The following is a 15,981-nucleotide window of genomic DNA, read 5'->3' as shown; positions in this document are numbered from 1 at the left end:
AGTTGATTTTATTGTGCATTTTCCCTTTTGAAAATTCAGATGCAGGGATGGGTATAACTTGGAAGGCATGTTGACCATGTTGTTTAGGAATTACAAATTTAGAAAAACTGTCTTCCAGAATCTTTATGGGTATCTTGCGAGTCTCAGCTAGGGACGGGGAGAGACTGAGTTGGGGACCTATAGAGATGGATGGTCTAGACTGAAGGATGCTCTGGGTTTTGCACCAGGGTCCTGAGAAACTTTCTGAAGCTGCTTATGGCGTATTCGCTGGTGGTTGTATAGGTTGTTGACTTAAAATGAAAGACTTTTCACTTAAACTAAGGACAAAGGAGCTTTGTTCCAGCAGCTCAAATGTGATGAATGCAGTGCGCTGGTTCTTAACCCTTTTATGGTCAGAGGTCTCTAAGAATCTGATGATTCTTTCCTCAGGAAAAAAAGGATGTTTACAGACATGACATTCTAGTCCAGGAACAGGAAATTTTCTTCCTTCTTGAGACATTTGGGAGAGTGTGACAAAAATACCTTAACTAAAAATCAGTTCTTTGGAAAAACACATTGTTGTACAGATTTTTAAACTTATACAAAAAAGAAGGGTTAATTGATAATGTAGTTGATGTGATGACTGAGAAATTTGATTTTATTTGGCAACATGTAAGAATGAAGGAATAATTTCATCACACAATGGCAGTAGTTAAGAACTACTAGCCATTTATCGGCTTTGAGCAAGTATCATGAATATGAGTACTTGATTAAGATACAGAATGTTCAGTATTTATAAATCTTATACTACAAGTATGTGCTACTCAGAGTACAGTCTCCAGACCAGCAGTCAGCAACAGCAGTGTCTCCTGAGAACGTACTGGAAGGGCAGATTCCTGGGCTTCACCTGAGAGCGACTGAATTACAGTCACAGCAAGCCCTCCAGGTGCCTGATGCACATGGAAGTTTGAGGAGCACTGCTCTGAACCACATATGTATAATCCTAGCATCTCTTAAACTGGGCTGCATATAGTTATTAAAATGCTAATAAAAGATTAAAGTCGTAGCTTCTTACTGAATGTCATACTGGAGCGGCAGTCATGAGCTTTACATCAATTGCTTTATTTAATCAGGAGCTCAAGAACCCTCCTGGGTACGCTGTATTAATCATTCAGCAACTGTGTGTAGCACCCACATATGCCAGTCACTGTTCTGCCATCTCCTGGGAGCACAGCAAGCAGCTGACAGGCATGATCTGTGCCCTCTGGAACGGATGTCCCTATAGGAGAGACACATAATAGGGAAACCAGGATAAGTACCTGGCTCCTGCCATCGGATCAGCGCGGTGCACCGGCCGCAGCGCGCCGGCCACGGCAGCCATTGGAGGGTGAACCAATGGCAAAGGAAGACCTTTCTCTCTGTCTCTCTCTCTCTCACTGTCCACTCTGCCTGTCCAAAAAAAAAAAAAAAAATAGGCAAGTACAGAAAGTAGTTTCAGGTGCTAAATGTAACAAATGCCCTATGGAAAAATAAAAGAGAAAGGTCTTTCTTGGAAGTTGCCATTTGAAAATGAAGAGACCAAAATGATGGGAAGGAGAAAGCTATGAAAATGTGTAAAGGAAAGGCGTTTCAGATTCCTGTTCCAGTCAGCCTGCCCCCACCCCACCTTCCCCAAAACAAGACTGCGAAAGCTTAAGTGACATACTCAGTAGCTGCCTGAACTGGGTTCTGAGTCCTGGGTATGCAACTCAGGCACATGTGGACATTATTACATTTCCCTAATCTTAATTTTTTTTCTTCTTTTTGTTTAGCTTTATTTTCCTTTCTAAATTTTTTAAAAATTCTTTTTTTTTTTTTTTTTTTTTTTTTGGAAAGGTAGAAAGAGAGAACTTGCTGTGTGCTGGTTCACTCCTGAAATGCCTGCAACAGCCAGGGCCAGGCTAGGTTGAAGCTAGGAGCCCAGAGCTGTGTTCGGTTCTCCCACATGCTTAGCAGGGATCCAACTACTTGTGTGTGCAGTTATCTGCTGCCCCCCAGGGTGTGCCTTAGCAGGAGGCTGGGTTGGAAGCAGAGTAATCAGGACTTGAACTGGGTACTCTGATAAGGAATATATCTGTCCCAAGCGGCGCTTTCACTGCTCTGCCGAACACCCGCCCTTTTGAACTTTTTTTTCTAAAATTTCTTTACTAATATATTGATTTATGTATTTATATATGTATGTGTATACACACACACACACACACACACACACGGCCTAAATTGTGATTCAGCAGGTTAAGCTGCCACCTGGGACACCAGCATCCCAGATGGGTGCCAGTTCAAGTCCTAGTTGTTCCAGTTCCTATCTAGCTTCTTGCTAATGTGCCTGGGAAAGCAACTGAAGTATCCATGTGGGAGGACCTGTATGGAGTCCCAGGCTTCCTGGCTTATAGCAGCAGAGTGAACCAACAGATAGAAAATAGATCTCTCCCTCTCTCCCTCCCCCTCTTTCCCTCTTCCTCTCTCCACCCCCCATCTCCCTCTCTCCCTTTCTCTCCCCCTCTTTCTCCCTGCTGCCCCCCTTCCCTGTCCACTCCCCACTCTACTTCTGTCTTTCTAATAAAATAAATCTTGTTAAATAAAAATATATAGAGATACACACATACATGCATACATGTGTATATAAATAAACTATACTTTCATGATGTATAACTATGATTTTATACCTAAAGTTTATTAATTCTGAATGAATGGCTATTACAGTAAAGAAAAAAAGATATAAATTGAACTTTCCAATAATGTGTTCCATATAAAGTTTTATTTTTAGAGTACAAAATACTTTTAGAATAAAAATCAAAGATCTAAATAGAAATTATATTTACAGTCTCTGAAGGTACACATATAATGCCTAGGTGGCACTAGAAGTGAGATCACCAGTATACTGATGCTATGTGTTTCAAGCAGTATTTTGGTAGAAACTAGACATTCATTCTTAAAGGTGACTGTAGTGTTCATTTTGATGATTTTTCTTAATTATGAAAGAATAAGTATAGGTATTAATCTAGGATGCTACTATTATTAGTAATAACATAAAAGAATATATTGAATGTATGGTTCCTTTAGCTTTTGAAACTATTAGCTCATAAAAGATGTTTAAACAATTAAGCAAAACATCACAACAGGTACTTCAGGACAAAAATAGGAGATAACAGAAAGTTAAAAAATGAAATTATCTTCTATGTTGACTCCTAAAAATAAATTATAGCCAGGTCCATATGAGTTGCAACTGATGTCACTGTTGGGTTGAGAAAAACATATAACCTAAAATATATCCCTGTTCAGAGCTAGAACTCATGTCCAGTGTACAGGCCTCTAGCACAAAGGTTGTGAAAGCATTATGAACAGGACAGTCTAATCTTGTAGAAGAGACTAAAAAAATCGTATGTGGATACTTTGAAGACTTTTCACAAACACTGGTATTTTATATACATACTTTTTTTTTTACCAAACTATCGTGTCAAAAATTTTAAAACCATTGAACAAAGCTGTTATTTTCTTTTTGTTTAAAGATATATTTATTTATATGAAAGAGTTACACCAAGAGAGGAGAGGCAGAGAGAGAGAGCAGTCTTCCATCAGATGGTTCACTCCCCAGTTGGCCGCAACAGCCAGAGCTGTGCCGATCCGATGCCAGGAGCTTCTTCTGGGTCTCCCATGCAGGTGCAGGGGCCCAAGAACTTGGGCCATCTTCCACTGCAAAGCTGTTATTTTCTACGAATATTCTTCCACTCATTTTCCTTTAGTCAATTAATGGAAAACTATCAGTGTTAGAATCTTAAGTTTATATTAATTTAAACCGTTTAAACTTTCAAAAAAATAGTATACTTAGAATCTCTTCCCTCACTGTAGTTGAAAGTATAGGCTGCTGTCCATTTTGACTACAGTAGTACATTGTAGGCCCGGGATCTTTGCTCCCTTTAGTCTTCCTGACCTGGTGTCCTTATGTATTTCAAAAATACTTACTGAGCACTTCTTCTAGGTACTGCTCTAGGCACTGGACACATCTGGCAATATAGTAAGCAATAAGTAGATCACATTACTTATATTAGAAGGTAATAAATGCTATAGAAAGAGGGAAAGCCAAACTAGGTAAGGGGAGTTGGGCAGTCAATGAGATCTTACAAATCTTACCATTTAAAATAAGCCTGGGGACCGGCACTGTAGTGTAGTGGGTAAAGCCGCTGCCTGCAGTGCTGGCATTCCATATGGGCGCCAGTTCGAGTCCTAGCTGCTCCACTTCTGACACAGCTCTCTGCTATGGCCTGAAAAAGCAGTAGAAGATGGCCCAAGTCCTTGGGCCCCTGTACGCCACTGTGGGAGACCTGGAAGAAGCTCCTGGCTCCTGGCTTCAGATAGGTCCAGCTGCGGCCATCTGGGGAGTGAACCAGCGGATGGAAGACCTCTCTCTCTTTCTCTCTTTCTCTTTCTCTCTCTTTCTCTTTCTCTCTCTTTCTCTTTCTCTCTCTCTCTCTCTCTCTCTCTCTCTCTCTCTCTTTCTCTCTCTGCTTCTGCCTCTCTGTATCTCTGCCTTTCAAATAAATAAATCTTTAAAAAAATAAAATAAACCTGTGTTCAGGATAGTCCTCATTTAAAAAGTGACGTTTGAACAGAGACTTGATGTAAAGGAGTTAACCAACCCAGATGTCTGAGAGAATGTTAGAGGAACAGAAAGAGCAAAGGCTCTGAGGTAAGCAGTGTGCCCAGTTTGTTGAGAAATGGCCAGAAGGGCAGTGTAGCTGCACAGCAGCCAGGGAAGGAGAATTCATGCAGGTGTTGAGGCTATGGGCACAGTCCACAGTTCTTACAGGGCCGTGCAAAGGATTTTGACTTTGAGAGAACTGAGTGCTGATTTCAGATAGGTTTTTCAGTAGGAGAAAGCCATGATGTGATTTATGTTTGAAAGAATCCTTCAAAATTCTGTTGAAAATAGACCTGTTGGGGGGGAGGGAGCCAATGTAATCCATAAGCTATACTTTGGAAATCTATATTCATTAAATAAAAGTAAAAAAAAAAAGAAAAGAAAAGAAAATAGACCTGTTAGGGCTACTGCAATCATCTAGGAAAGAGATGATAGTGGCTGTAGCACCACCATGGTGCTGATGGTGGAGATAAAAAGTGGTCAGGTTTTGAAGGTAGGTCCATATTTGGAAACGAATTCGGTCATACAAAGGAAATGGAGACTAGGACATCTGTATGATGTTTGGCTGAAGAAACCAGAAGGATAAAGACATCATCAGGTGATACAAAAAACTCTGAGGGTAGAAGATGATGAGATTAATTTTGGGGAATTGAATGTGAGCTGTGAGATATCCAAGTGAAGATGTCCATTTGGGAGTTGGACAGGGGAGTCTGGAGATCTTCAGCGTGTGGATCATATGGAAACAGTCGAGGACCAAGAACTGAGCCTGGGCTCTGCAGGAGCCATCGGAGGAAGAGGCGGAGCCAGTGAGATAGGAGGAAAATGAAAGGAGCTGGGTCCTGGGAGGCTGAGTAAGCATGCAGTGTTGAGGAGGAGGAGACAAGGTCATCCGTGGCAAAGTGTTGGATAAGACAGGACTGAGAACATGCAGTGTGCAGGTCATGGGTGATCTTGTCGAGCATTTTCCATGGGAGTGGTAGGAGTGAAAATCTGGAGGGGTGTGAAAGGAAGGACACTTTTGGATTTTTTTTTTTTTTTTAAAGATTGGTTAATTTGAAAGAGTAGCAGCAAGGGGAGGAGGGAAGGGAGGGGTATCCCTTTCCATCACCCAATTCACTCCTCCAATGGCTGCAATGGCCAGGGCTGGGCCAGGCTGAAGCCAGGAGCCTGGAACTGCATCTCGGTCTCCTGAATGGCTGTCAGGGACCCAAGTGCTTGGGCCACCTTCTGCTGCCTTCCAAGGTGCTTTAGCAGGAAGCTGGATTGGAAGTTGGGTAGCTTCTTGTTTGAGTTGGACTCACATAGGACCCTGATGAGGGGTGCCTGCCTCTCAAGTGGCAGGTTATCCCATTGCGCCACAACATCGGCCCCTGGAAACATTTTAATTTCCTGGTTGTGATCATTGTGCTATGAATATGTGATTATTTATTCTTAATAAAAATGAAGAGTGGTGAAAAAAAGAGAGGATGAGAGAGGAAGTAAAAAATAGGTAACTGTTTTGAGTTTTCCTGCTGACAGCTGACAAGGGAAGAAGGGTCAGCAGAAGTGTTTTTTATTTGTTTATTTTTAATCAGGGAAATGATATGTATGAATGTGAGTGAGACTCTTTGGTCAATGGCCAAAGATTGATACACATGAAAGAGGAGAATGAGCAGAGCAGTGTTGTTAGGTCCTTGAAGAGGTCTAGGGCACAGGGCAGAGACCAGCTTCAGATGGGTACACGGACATGCTGGAAGCAGGCAGGAGCACAGAGTACAGACGCAAGCAGGTGTGCTGGTGCACGCTCTTTGACTCAGTTCTTTCTTTTTCCCTTTGTAAAATAGGAAGTGAGGTCTGCAGTGGAGAGTAAGGAAGGAGGATATGTTGGGGGTGTGAGGACAGAGGAGAAGGTGTGAAGTACTGGCAAGGAGCATAATGGACTTGAGGCACTGAGTATGGCTGCCTGGCAGATGAAGAACCCTCTTGGGGTTCATGGTCATGAATTTGAGGTGAGAGATTGATCAGCATGGTTGCGTGTTTTCTCTCACAATGTTCAGCTATAATTGTGTAACCCAGAGAATGCAGAGAGTTGGATTTAACCAGAATTCTAGTTTAGCTGAGCAAGTATGACCAAAGAAGAGAGGGGTGGAGAAGTTAGAAAGGAACAGAACTCTCCAGGCTATGTGTGATCATGGTATTTATATTGGTAAGGAGGGGGAATGATGGTGTCACATGACTGACTGAGCTCTACCAGACTCTACCCAGAACTTGCAGTGTCCTACTTGTCTCCATAAGCCACTGGGTAACCTGTCCTTCTCCCGAGACTTCTCAGAGTCTCAGTGTAAGATCCCTCAGACCAGGCTGAACTCCCAGCTCTGTCCTGAGCCTGTTGAATGAGCTCTGCTTTGCTGCCCGTTCCTTTGTACTAGCAAAAGAGGGTGGGAGGATCATTGTGCTCAGTAGGAAGTGATGCTATCCTTAGCATTCTCCGTGGAATTGCAGCTCATGTAGGCTTTTGAAAGAAATGTATAACATGTAAAAGAAATACAGGTGTTCATTAGTTCCCCACGCAAGTAAAACCAGGGGATGCTGTGTGATGGAAGTCACGTACATGTGTTCTGGAATGTCTTTAAAGATCAGTGTCAGATTCCCGGATAAGAATTTTTATCAAAAATTGTTCTCTTTGCACATGACCACAGTTTACCTATAAACTGTTAGCAGATGATAAAGTTTTTAAGACCAAAACTGTGTATAAAATGAAGGTTATCAAGAAGGGCACATTAAGAAAGTGAGACGCTTAAGGACAGAGGGAAAAACATGCATCCAAGCTGGAATTTAAGACCAACAAACTCAGATGATTTTAACAAAAGGAATCAGCCTTTAGTCTGTTTTAATAAACAGGGAATTACTAATGAATGGCAGTGCCGCAGACATGAGGGAAAACATGGCTGTTATTGTTTTATTATCAGTGATCCCAGAGTTAGTACTCAAAAGGAGAAGTTTGTGTAGATTATTTTGTGCCATCAAAGCTGGGAAGCTCACCCTCCGTGAAGCATAGGAGATGTGGGTGGGCCATTCATCCAGGGTGGCAACCACAAATGACCTTGTATTGTTGTGGACATGCCTCCAAGGCTTTGAAAATAGGGAAGTGAGATAACTCTTTGATAGTTCAACTGTGAAATCAACATATAATATTGCATCCAAGTACGTGTATGCAAAGTTCTGTTCCAGAAAGAGACAGAGCAAAATCATTTCTAGACCAGTGGTGCTGTGCTGGAACTGGATTAAATGTCAAGTTAGGAGAAGCATGCATAATGGAAAAGTGCTGGTAGTCCCCCTCCACGTGCCCACCCTACAGGAGGTGCTCTGCACACAGAGCGAGGCCGTTGGTTCCCCTTCAGGTGAAACAGCGTGTCTCAAGCATTACATGGGAGTTGCAAGACTGTCCCCAGAGTGGAAATGCCTACAGGAAAATTGTTATCAATAAATGAGAGGCATTTCAAATTCCATTAGCAAGACTGTTTTTAAGCTAGGTGCCTCAGACTACAATACTCTGATGTGTATTCTCTTTGTTATAGATGTACGCTCATCCAGTAATCTAATTCATGGTAATAGTTCACACTTAATATGTGTACCAGACACTGTAAATCAGTAAGCTTTACATATATTATTTTGTTCAGTCCTCAGAAGAATCCCGTGTGATAGGTAACTGTTATCTCCTTCGTTACACAGAGACACACAGCATGTGATTTGCCTAATGGCTGAACTTGGGTTCAAATTATCTGGAACAACTATGCTGTGCTAACCTTGACTTCTCACGTAGATCTGCACTGTAGGGAGAGAATACATTAGTCTTGCGTTCTTTTGATTACAGTTTATTCTATGATAGTGATTTCTTAGTGGTGATAAGTAATTTCTGCTTATGGTTTAAGAATGAGACAAATTCTGGAATGGGGCAACCTGATAGAGATGGTAGCTAATAAGGATTTTTGTGAGCAGCCTCTGGCCTCCTTTGGGAAGTGTTCCCCAGTTATCTTTTGGCTGTGTTAGTGAGTGCTTTGCAGAATTCTATCCCGGTGCTAATCTCTCACATATTCTGATTTAATTGGTCTGGGATGGGACCTGCAAATCAGTTCTGTAGAAATCTCATCAGTAATTATAATGCCCAGCTACATTTGAAAATAACTGCTTTAGATTACACAATTTCTCAATTTTTACAACAGCCTAGTTCAAATCTAAGAAATGATAAAAGGAATTCACTTAGTAAGCTTTAGGCAGAAGCTCAGTGGTGTTTGTGATGAGCTAAACATAAAGATCAGTTAAAGGTATGAAATCTTGATCCCAGGGACCAAATGTTATTCAAACATGCATTGCACAGAGAGTAGGCCTAGAGCTGCCCAGCCCAGGGGTGCATGCCATTGCTTCTACACAGCTGGGCAGCTGTGGGCAGCTTGTTCCAGCCCTCCAATCCTGTGTCCTCATTTGCAGTAACTGTCCATACCGTAATCCATACAAAGCCCTGACACCGGAGCCTGGTATTTGGTTAGTGCTCAGTAAATGTTAACACGTGTTATTTTCAGAGCTTCTCCAAGTGAGGGTATCTTTGGAGAGCCCAACTCCCTCTCTGACCCTGGTGTCCACGTGGCCTCGTAGCATCTGTAGTGTGGCTAGTGAAAATAAAGTCTTGAGTTGGTTTCATTGTGGTCTTAAATAGAGACTAGGGCCTTTTCACATCATTCTGGGGTCTAAGTGAGTTAGCAGTTGAAGAGCTGGAGAGCTTGCCATTAAATCTTCAAGATATTTTTGAAATGTGCTATACCACTTGTACAGATTTCAAATTGTAAAGAACCAAGGATCCATTTTGTGGTGGTAAGAAATTTTTTAAGCATCAAGGGAACCAAATCCTCATTTTACTTGTTCAGTTTCACTGAACTTCTGGCCTGGATTTCCTCAGGTTCTAATTTATGTAAGGTTGTGCTTTATTTAACAACATTTAAAAACCATGTGGGAGATATATTTTCTAGAGTTTTTTTTTTTTTTTTAAGGAATAAGCTAATTAAAAGGCTATTTTGTGCAAAATATTCAGTTTAAAAGGAGTTCCAATTTGATGGGTGGACATACTTAAGGCTCCAAAATTAAGGGGTGAGGCATTATTTTTCTCTGTATTGCAGATCTGTAGAAATAAAACTAGAAAAAAATGTATCATAAAGATAGGCCTTGGTTAAGAAAATGGATTCTGGCTTCAAATCCTGGCTTTAACCACCTGCTAGCTAGCTTCATAATTTTAGGCAATTTGCTGAAGTTCTCCATTCCTCCTCTTCATCTTTACATGACCTACTGCTACCTAATTAATTGAGTTGTAGTGATTATTAAATTTATCAAATCATGATGAAAGAAATATGTTGATTAGGATGTGTGTGTAGGTTGGATATGTGTATATACATATTTAGGACATAAACTCTAACTGCTGTGATGATAACCACCACCAAATCATCTGAACAAAATAGAAAATGAGGCTAAAAGTATTACATTGTTCAATATTTAAAATTTTGCTTTTTCAGAGTTTTTAATGAAAGCCACTTTTGGTCTAGCTGCTGAGAAAAATAATTTAATTCACATCAGCAACCCTAGATTAAGTCTCTGTGCTGCCATTCACAAAACTAGGCAGGTGACCTCGCCTGTTGAAATGTCTCCTCCTTTATCTGCCAAAGTGGAATCAACCACTGCATCTCAAAAGTTAGTATGAAAAATAAATTTACCTCTTAATAGGGTTTCTATATCCATCTAGAATAATGCTCTTCAGCAGAACTAAAATGTGAGCCATATGTGGAATTTAAAATTTTTCTAGTAGCCACTTGAAGAAAAGTGAAATACTATAAATATATTTTATTGAATATATTTAATATTATATTTAACCCAGTGTGCATAAAACATACATTTACCATACAGTATAAATTGATGACATTTATTTTGTGTCAAATCTAGTGTGTTTTACAATTATAGCAGCATCTCACCTTGAGCTGGCCACATTTCAAGTGCTCAGTGGCCACACGTAGCTGGGGGCTACCATGCTGCATAGTCACGGTCTAGATTACAGGTTAGTATTCCCTGTCAGTGCCACTAGGGGCGGGTCCTTGACCTCACGTGCAGGGCTGGGCAGCCTTTTTTCTGCCAAGGGCCACTGGAATATTTATCACATCATTTGCAAACCACACGAAATTATCAACTAAAAATATTCGCCTGCTATAGATTTAGTGAATTTTGAGTTCCACCTGCAGTTGCCTTGGCAGAGCCAGACCAAATGATTACACAAGCATTATACAGCCTGTGGGCCGATGGTCCCCACCCTGCTAGAGAATTAACATAGCCTTCTTCTTCTTCTTTTTTTTTTTAATTTGACAGGCAGAGTTAGAGAGACAGAGAGAGAGTTACAGACAGTGAGAGAGAGACAGAGAGAAAGGTCTTCCTTCTGTTGGTTCACTCCCCTAATGGCCCCTATGGCCAGAGCTGTGCCGATCCGAAGCCAGGAGCTGGGTGCTTCCTCCCGGTCTCCCATGCAGGTGCAGGGACCCAAGCACCTGGGCCATCCTCTGTTGCCCTCCTGGGCCACAGCAGAGAGCTGGACTGGAAGAGGAGCAACCGGGACTAGTACCCAGCACCCCAACCGGGACTAGAACCCGGGGTGCCGGCGCCGCAGGCGGAGGATTAGCCAAGTGAGCCATGGCACCAGCCAACATGGCCTTATTCTTAAAAATGTGCTCTCCCTTAGATCCCTGAGCCTTACATCTCATCAGCAATCTGGATTAGGATTCTCTGCCCCCTGGAAAGAGAAAGTCCTACCTGTAGCTTTTTGGGCATGTCAAGTGCCTCCATATTTGATGAAGGCAGGTAGACAGCCAGGAACTGCTGAGTTTGTTGAACATGACACATCTTTTGAACGATCCAGGTCAAAATCAGTCTTTAAAACCTTCTCACTCTTGTTTCTTATCTGTTCTTTTATTGCCTCTTTCCCAAATTTCAGAGGCTTACCTAATGTCCCTGGGAAAAGAGCAAATACCAGCAGTCTAAAGGAATTCAGCTTCTCTGTCTTCCAATTCCACGTGGCTTAACAAAGCAACCCTTCCCTGAGATTATTTTGACTTTTAAAAAGACATTTAGGGTCCAACATTGTGGTGCCTCAGATTAAGCCGCCGCCACCTGCTGCAATGCCAGCATCCCATATGAGTACTGATTCAAGTCTCCAGTCCTCTACTTCGAGTCCACTCCCTGCAAATAGAAGACAGCAGAAGATAGCCCAAGTGCATAGTCCCTGCCACCCAGGTGGGACCCCTGGACAAAGCTCCTGGCTTTAGCCTGGCCCAGCCCCAGCAATTGTGGCCATCTGGGAGTGAACCAGTGGACAGAAGCTTTCTCTCTCTCTCCTTCTCTCTGTAACTCTCTACCTTTCAAATGAAAAATCTTTTTTGAAAAAGGCACTTTGAAACTTTTGGGTGTCCATGAGGTTTGTAGGGGGAGTGGAGGTGTTCAGTTCTACCTAACACTAGGCTAACTGTTCCTATCTAAGCTTTTCCAGAGTTTTTCTGTTACTGTCTCTCGCCCATATTTTGGGGAAATCACAGTGACTGTGCATTATCCTAATGGCTTTACATAATGGTGAAAGTAGGTAGTATGGGATTTCAGGCATATTTACCCAACAAAAAAATCTTTGGGGACCAGTATTATGGTGCAGCAGGTGAAGTGGCATCACTCCCTTACTGGAGTGCCAGTTTGAATACTGGCTGCTCTGCTTCCTCTCCAGCTCCCTGCTGATGCGGGTGGGAAAGCAGCATAAGATGGCCCGAGTGCTTGGGCCTCTGCCACCCACATGGGAGATTCAGATGGGGTTCCTGGCTCCTGGCTTTGGCTGTTGTGGCACATGGAAGGTATCTTTTTCTCCCTCTCTTTCTCTCCCCCTCCCTCCCCGACACACAGCATTTCAAATAAGTCTTTTCAAAAAATGTCTCAGATGTCACTTTCTTAGGGAGTCCCACCCTGCTCATGAGCACAGTAGCTGCCAGCCCCTGGCACTCTGTCTCTACATTTGGCAGGGCTGGGGGCAAAGGGGTGAGGGGTGGTTTCCTTCCTAAAAGGAATCTAAGTCCCACAAAGATGTGGACTGTGTTGTTTTCTCCTGCATCGCCCAACTCTAGTACAATGTCTCATAGTCAGTAAAGGCCTCTTGAACCAATGAATAATTAAGTGAAAGGAAATGCTGAGATAAATTTCCCATGTGTACTAAATACATTTAAAATTAGATCCTTGGTAGAGTTCTTCCCTGACCATCACTTCTCTGGCATCTGTGTGATAATGTTTGAACTTTCAGACCTAATCTCAGTGGTGGGAATCCTAGGGTTTGCTCTTGACCAGTCATTTAGATAAACTTCCGCTCCTTTTAGATTGCTGCATGTGAAGAGACAGTTGTAAAAGATGAGAGAGATTCATAGCCAGAGAGAGAAGCTTATGGGCAGAAATCCACAAATTATATTTCCATTGTCTCTATTTAGAATCCCCATGGGGAATGTTAGTTCTCTCCATCAGTTCTCAGCCATTCTGCCAGTTTACCTCTTGTGCCAGCCTATGTACCAGCTTGGTGCTGCTCCCCACACCTCGCTCTGCGCGGAGTGAGGACCCCTGTGAGCACAAAGTTGTCATGCTCCTAAAAGACCAGCAGTTCCTCAGTAGCTCAGTTCCCAGGAGATTCCCGCCTGTGAGAGTGATCCAAACCTGTTGAAAACTTTCAAGTTTTAGTAAGAATTGTTCATGTTGCATTCAAATAAGTTTTGAACAAAACAAGTAAATGGATGTACTGTTTTTTTAAAATTTGTCCTCTTAAAAAAAAAGAAATTTCTATGTAAATGCATCAACATTTTTAGAGTAATATGAATATTGTGTACTTGGTTTGTGAACTATTTAAGAAAATCAATGAATGTTGTGTCAGTCAGCTAACATTTCATTTGGTTTTATTACAGTGCCACAGTTTTAAGGTTTTATAAAGGTTTGGTTAAGTGATAATACTCTGCCTGTAGTGGTAGTTTTCAAGAACTATTTGTAATTACATTTAGTTCAATTTTGAATGATAGTTCAAATGATGCATTTTAACCTAACATCTTCTTTCTCCTTAGTCTGTAAGACTTGTATTGTCCAGCACTTTGAAGACAGCAATGATTGTCCAAGATGTGGCAACCAAGTTCACGAGACAAATCCATTAGAAATGTTGAGGTAAGAAAGGTCCACTTAATTCAAATCAGCCTATAAGCTCTTTGGTTTTATTATACATCATATTTCTTGGTGTCGGCTCAGTTAACTTATGTCTTACAAACTCTGTGATTTCTGTTTTTCTATTTGAAAGGCAGAGTCACAGAGAAAGAGGGACATACAGAGAAAAAGAGATCATCCATCTGCTGGTTCACACCACAAACGGTGGCAACCTAGGAGCCTGGAATTCCATTCAGGTCTCCCATGTGGATGGCAGGGGCACAGGCACTTGGGCCTTCTTCCATTGCTTTCCCAGGCACATTAGCAGGGAGCTGGATTGGAAGCAGAGCAGCCAGGACTCGAACCAGCACTCATATGGGATATCAGCATCACACCTGCTGCACCACAGTGCTGGTCCCATGAGTTTTATTTAACAGTATTTTGTTAGGAAGAGTTAAAAAATAAGGCTATATACCTTAAATATTTTTTTAAATTTCAATTGAAATCTTAACTTTTGGGGTAAGCACTTGGCCGAGGGCTAAAGATGCCAGTTGGGGTGCCTGTGTCTGACACTGGAGTCCGTGGGTTCCAGCTCCTGATTCCAGCTTTCCACTAATGCAGACCCTCAGACGCGGTGCTGATAGCCCAAGCAGCTGGGTCTTCGTCACCTACATGTGAGACCTGAGTTGAGTTCTTGGCTCCTGGTTGTGACCCCAGGCTTTGGGGACATTTAGGGCGTGAACTAACCAATGGAAATATTCTCTTTCTCTTTTAAAGAATGTTTAAAATTGGACTTTTCTCTTAGGCTCTAAAGTGACTGTAGTTGCAGTTATTTTCACTATTTTAATACTCTATTTTTTTTTAGCTACATGGCAGTAGAAAGACTAATAGACTAATTTTTAATTTATTAATTTCTCATGTATTCGAACAACATCTATGTAAAACTTAAAGAATTTTTAGAAAAGAGTACCGTGTACTTACCAATCAATTTAGGCAGTATAATGTTTTTAAAACCATATATAGTCTACAAGATCATAATCTAAGATCTTTTATTTCTGGTTAGGAAATTGAAATTATCACATGACTTACCTAAGGTCTCACTGCACAGCTCAAATGTCACTTTCCAGCTACAGTCCGGGTGCCCTCACTGCTCAAGTGTGTGTGTGTGTGTGTGTGTGTGTGTGTGTGTGTGTGTTTAAGATTTATTTATTTATTTGAAAGGCAGAGTTAGAGGCAGAGAGAGAGAATTTTCCACCACTAGTTCACTCCCCAAATGGCCATGACAGCCAGAGCTGGGCTGATCCAAAGCCAGGAGCCAGAAGCTTCTTCCAGGTCTCCCACGTGGGTACAGGGACCTAAGGACTTGGACCATCTGTTACTGCTTTCCCAGGCCATTAGCAGGGAGCTAGATCAGAAGTGGAGCAGTCAGGGCTTGAACTGGGGCCCAGAATGGGATGTTGGCACTGCAGGCTGCAGCTCAACCCTCTATGCCACAGCACCGGCCCCTAGAGTTGTTTTCTTCTCAGTGTTCCTGTTACAGCTCTAACACATCAACTGTGTGATCTTAGGGAGTTACACATCTGAAAACACAGCTAGATATTCTGTGAAACCTTTGATAGCTCTCTTACCTACCTGTATGATATTGGCCATCATTCCCTAAGACTGGATTTGGAATTCTTGGATTTCAAACTTCCTCTCCCCGAATTTAGTTGGACTGCTTGTCTACAGGTAAATGTGTCTCTCTGTAGTTTCTTCAAAAACTCAGTTCTGAAACCAATAGTATCTTGTTAGAAATGATGGCTCTAGGACCCTGCTCAATCAGAAACTCTAGGACTGGGGGCTGGCGCTGTGGTGCAGCGGGTTAACACCCTGGCCTAAAGCACCGGTATCCCATATGGGTGCTGGTTCGAGACCCAGCTGCTCCTCTTCCAATCCAGCTCTCTGCTATGACCTGGGAAAGCAGCAGAAGATGGCCCAAGTCCTTGGCCCCTGCACCACGTGGGAGACCCAGAAGAAGCTCCTGGCTCCTGGCTTCGGATCAGCACAGCTCCAGCCGTTGCAGCCATCTGGAGAGTGAACCATTGGATGGAAGATCTCTCTCTCTGTCTCTG

At 42.3% G+C, this 15,981-nt stretch overlaps 1 protein-coding gene across 3 annotated transcripts in view; it reads left to right on the top strand.

Moving 5' to 3' along the window:
• The window catches only part of PCGF5 (polycomb group ring finger 5), a 66,709-nt gene that overhangs the window by 4,979 nt on the left and 45,749 nt on the right, over nt 1-15,981 (top strand). For all 3 annotated transcript variants that reach the window (XM_051823407.2, XM_070057630.1, XM_070057631.1), the window contains exon 2: nt 13,798-13,894. In XM_051823407.2, coding sequence (XP_051679367.1) covers nt 13,798-13,894 — 97 coding nt within the window. The remainder of the gene's footprint in view (nt 1-13,797; nt 13,895-15,981) is intronic.

Source organism: Oryctolagus cuniculus, chromosome 15 (assembly GCF_964237555.1).
Source record: "Oryctolagus cuniculus chromosome 15, mOryCun1.1, whole genome shotgun sequence".
In the NCBI taxonomy this organism is placed as follows: domain Eukaryota; kingdom Metazoa; phylum Chordata; class Mammalia; order Lagomorpha; family Leporidae; genus Oryctolagus; species Oryctolagus cuniculus.
The sequence above is the reverse complement of the archived record's forward strand: the minus strand, read 5'-3'. Positions and strand labels throughout refer to the sequence as shown.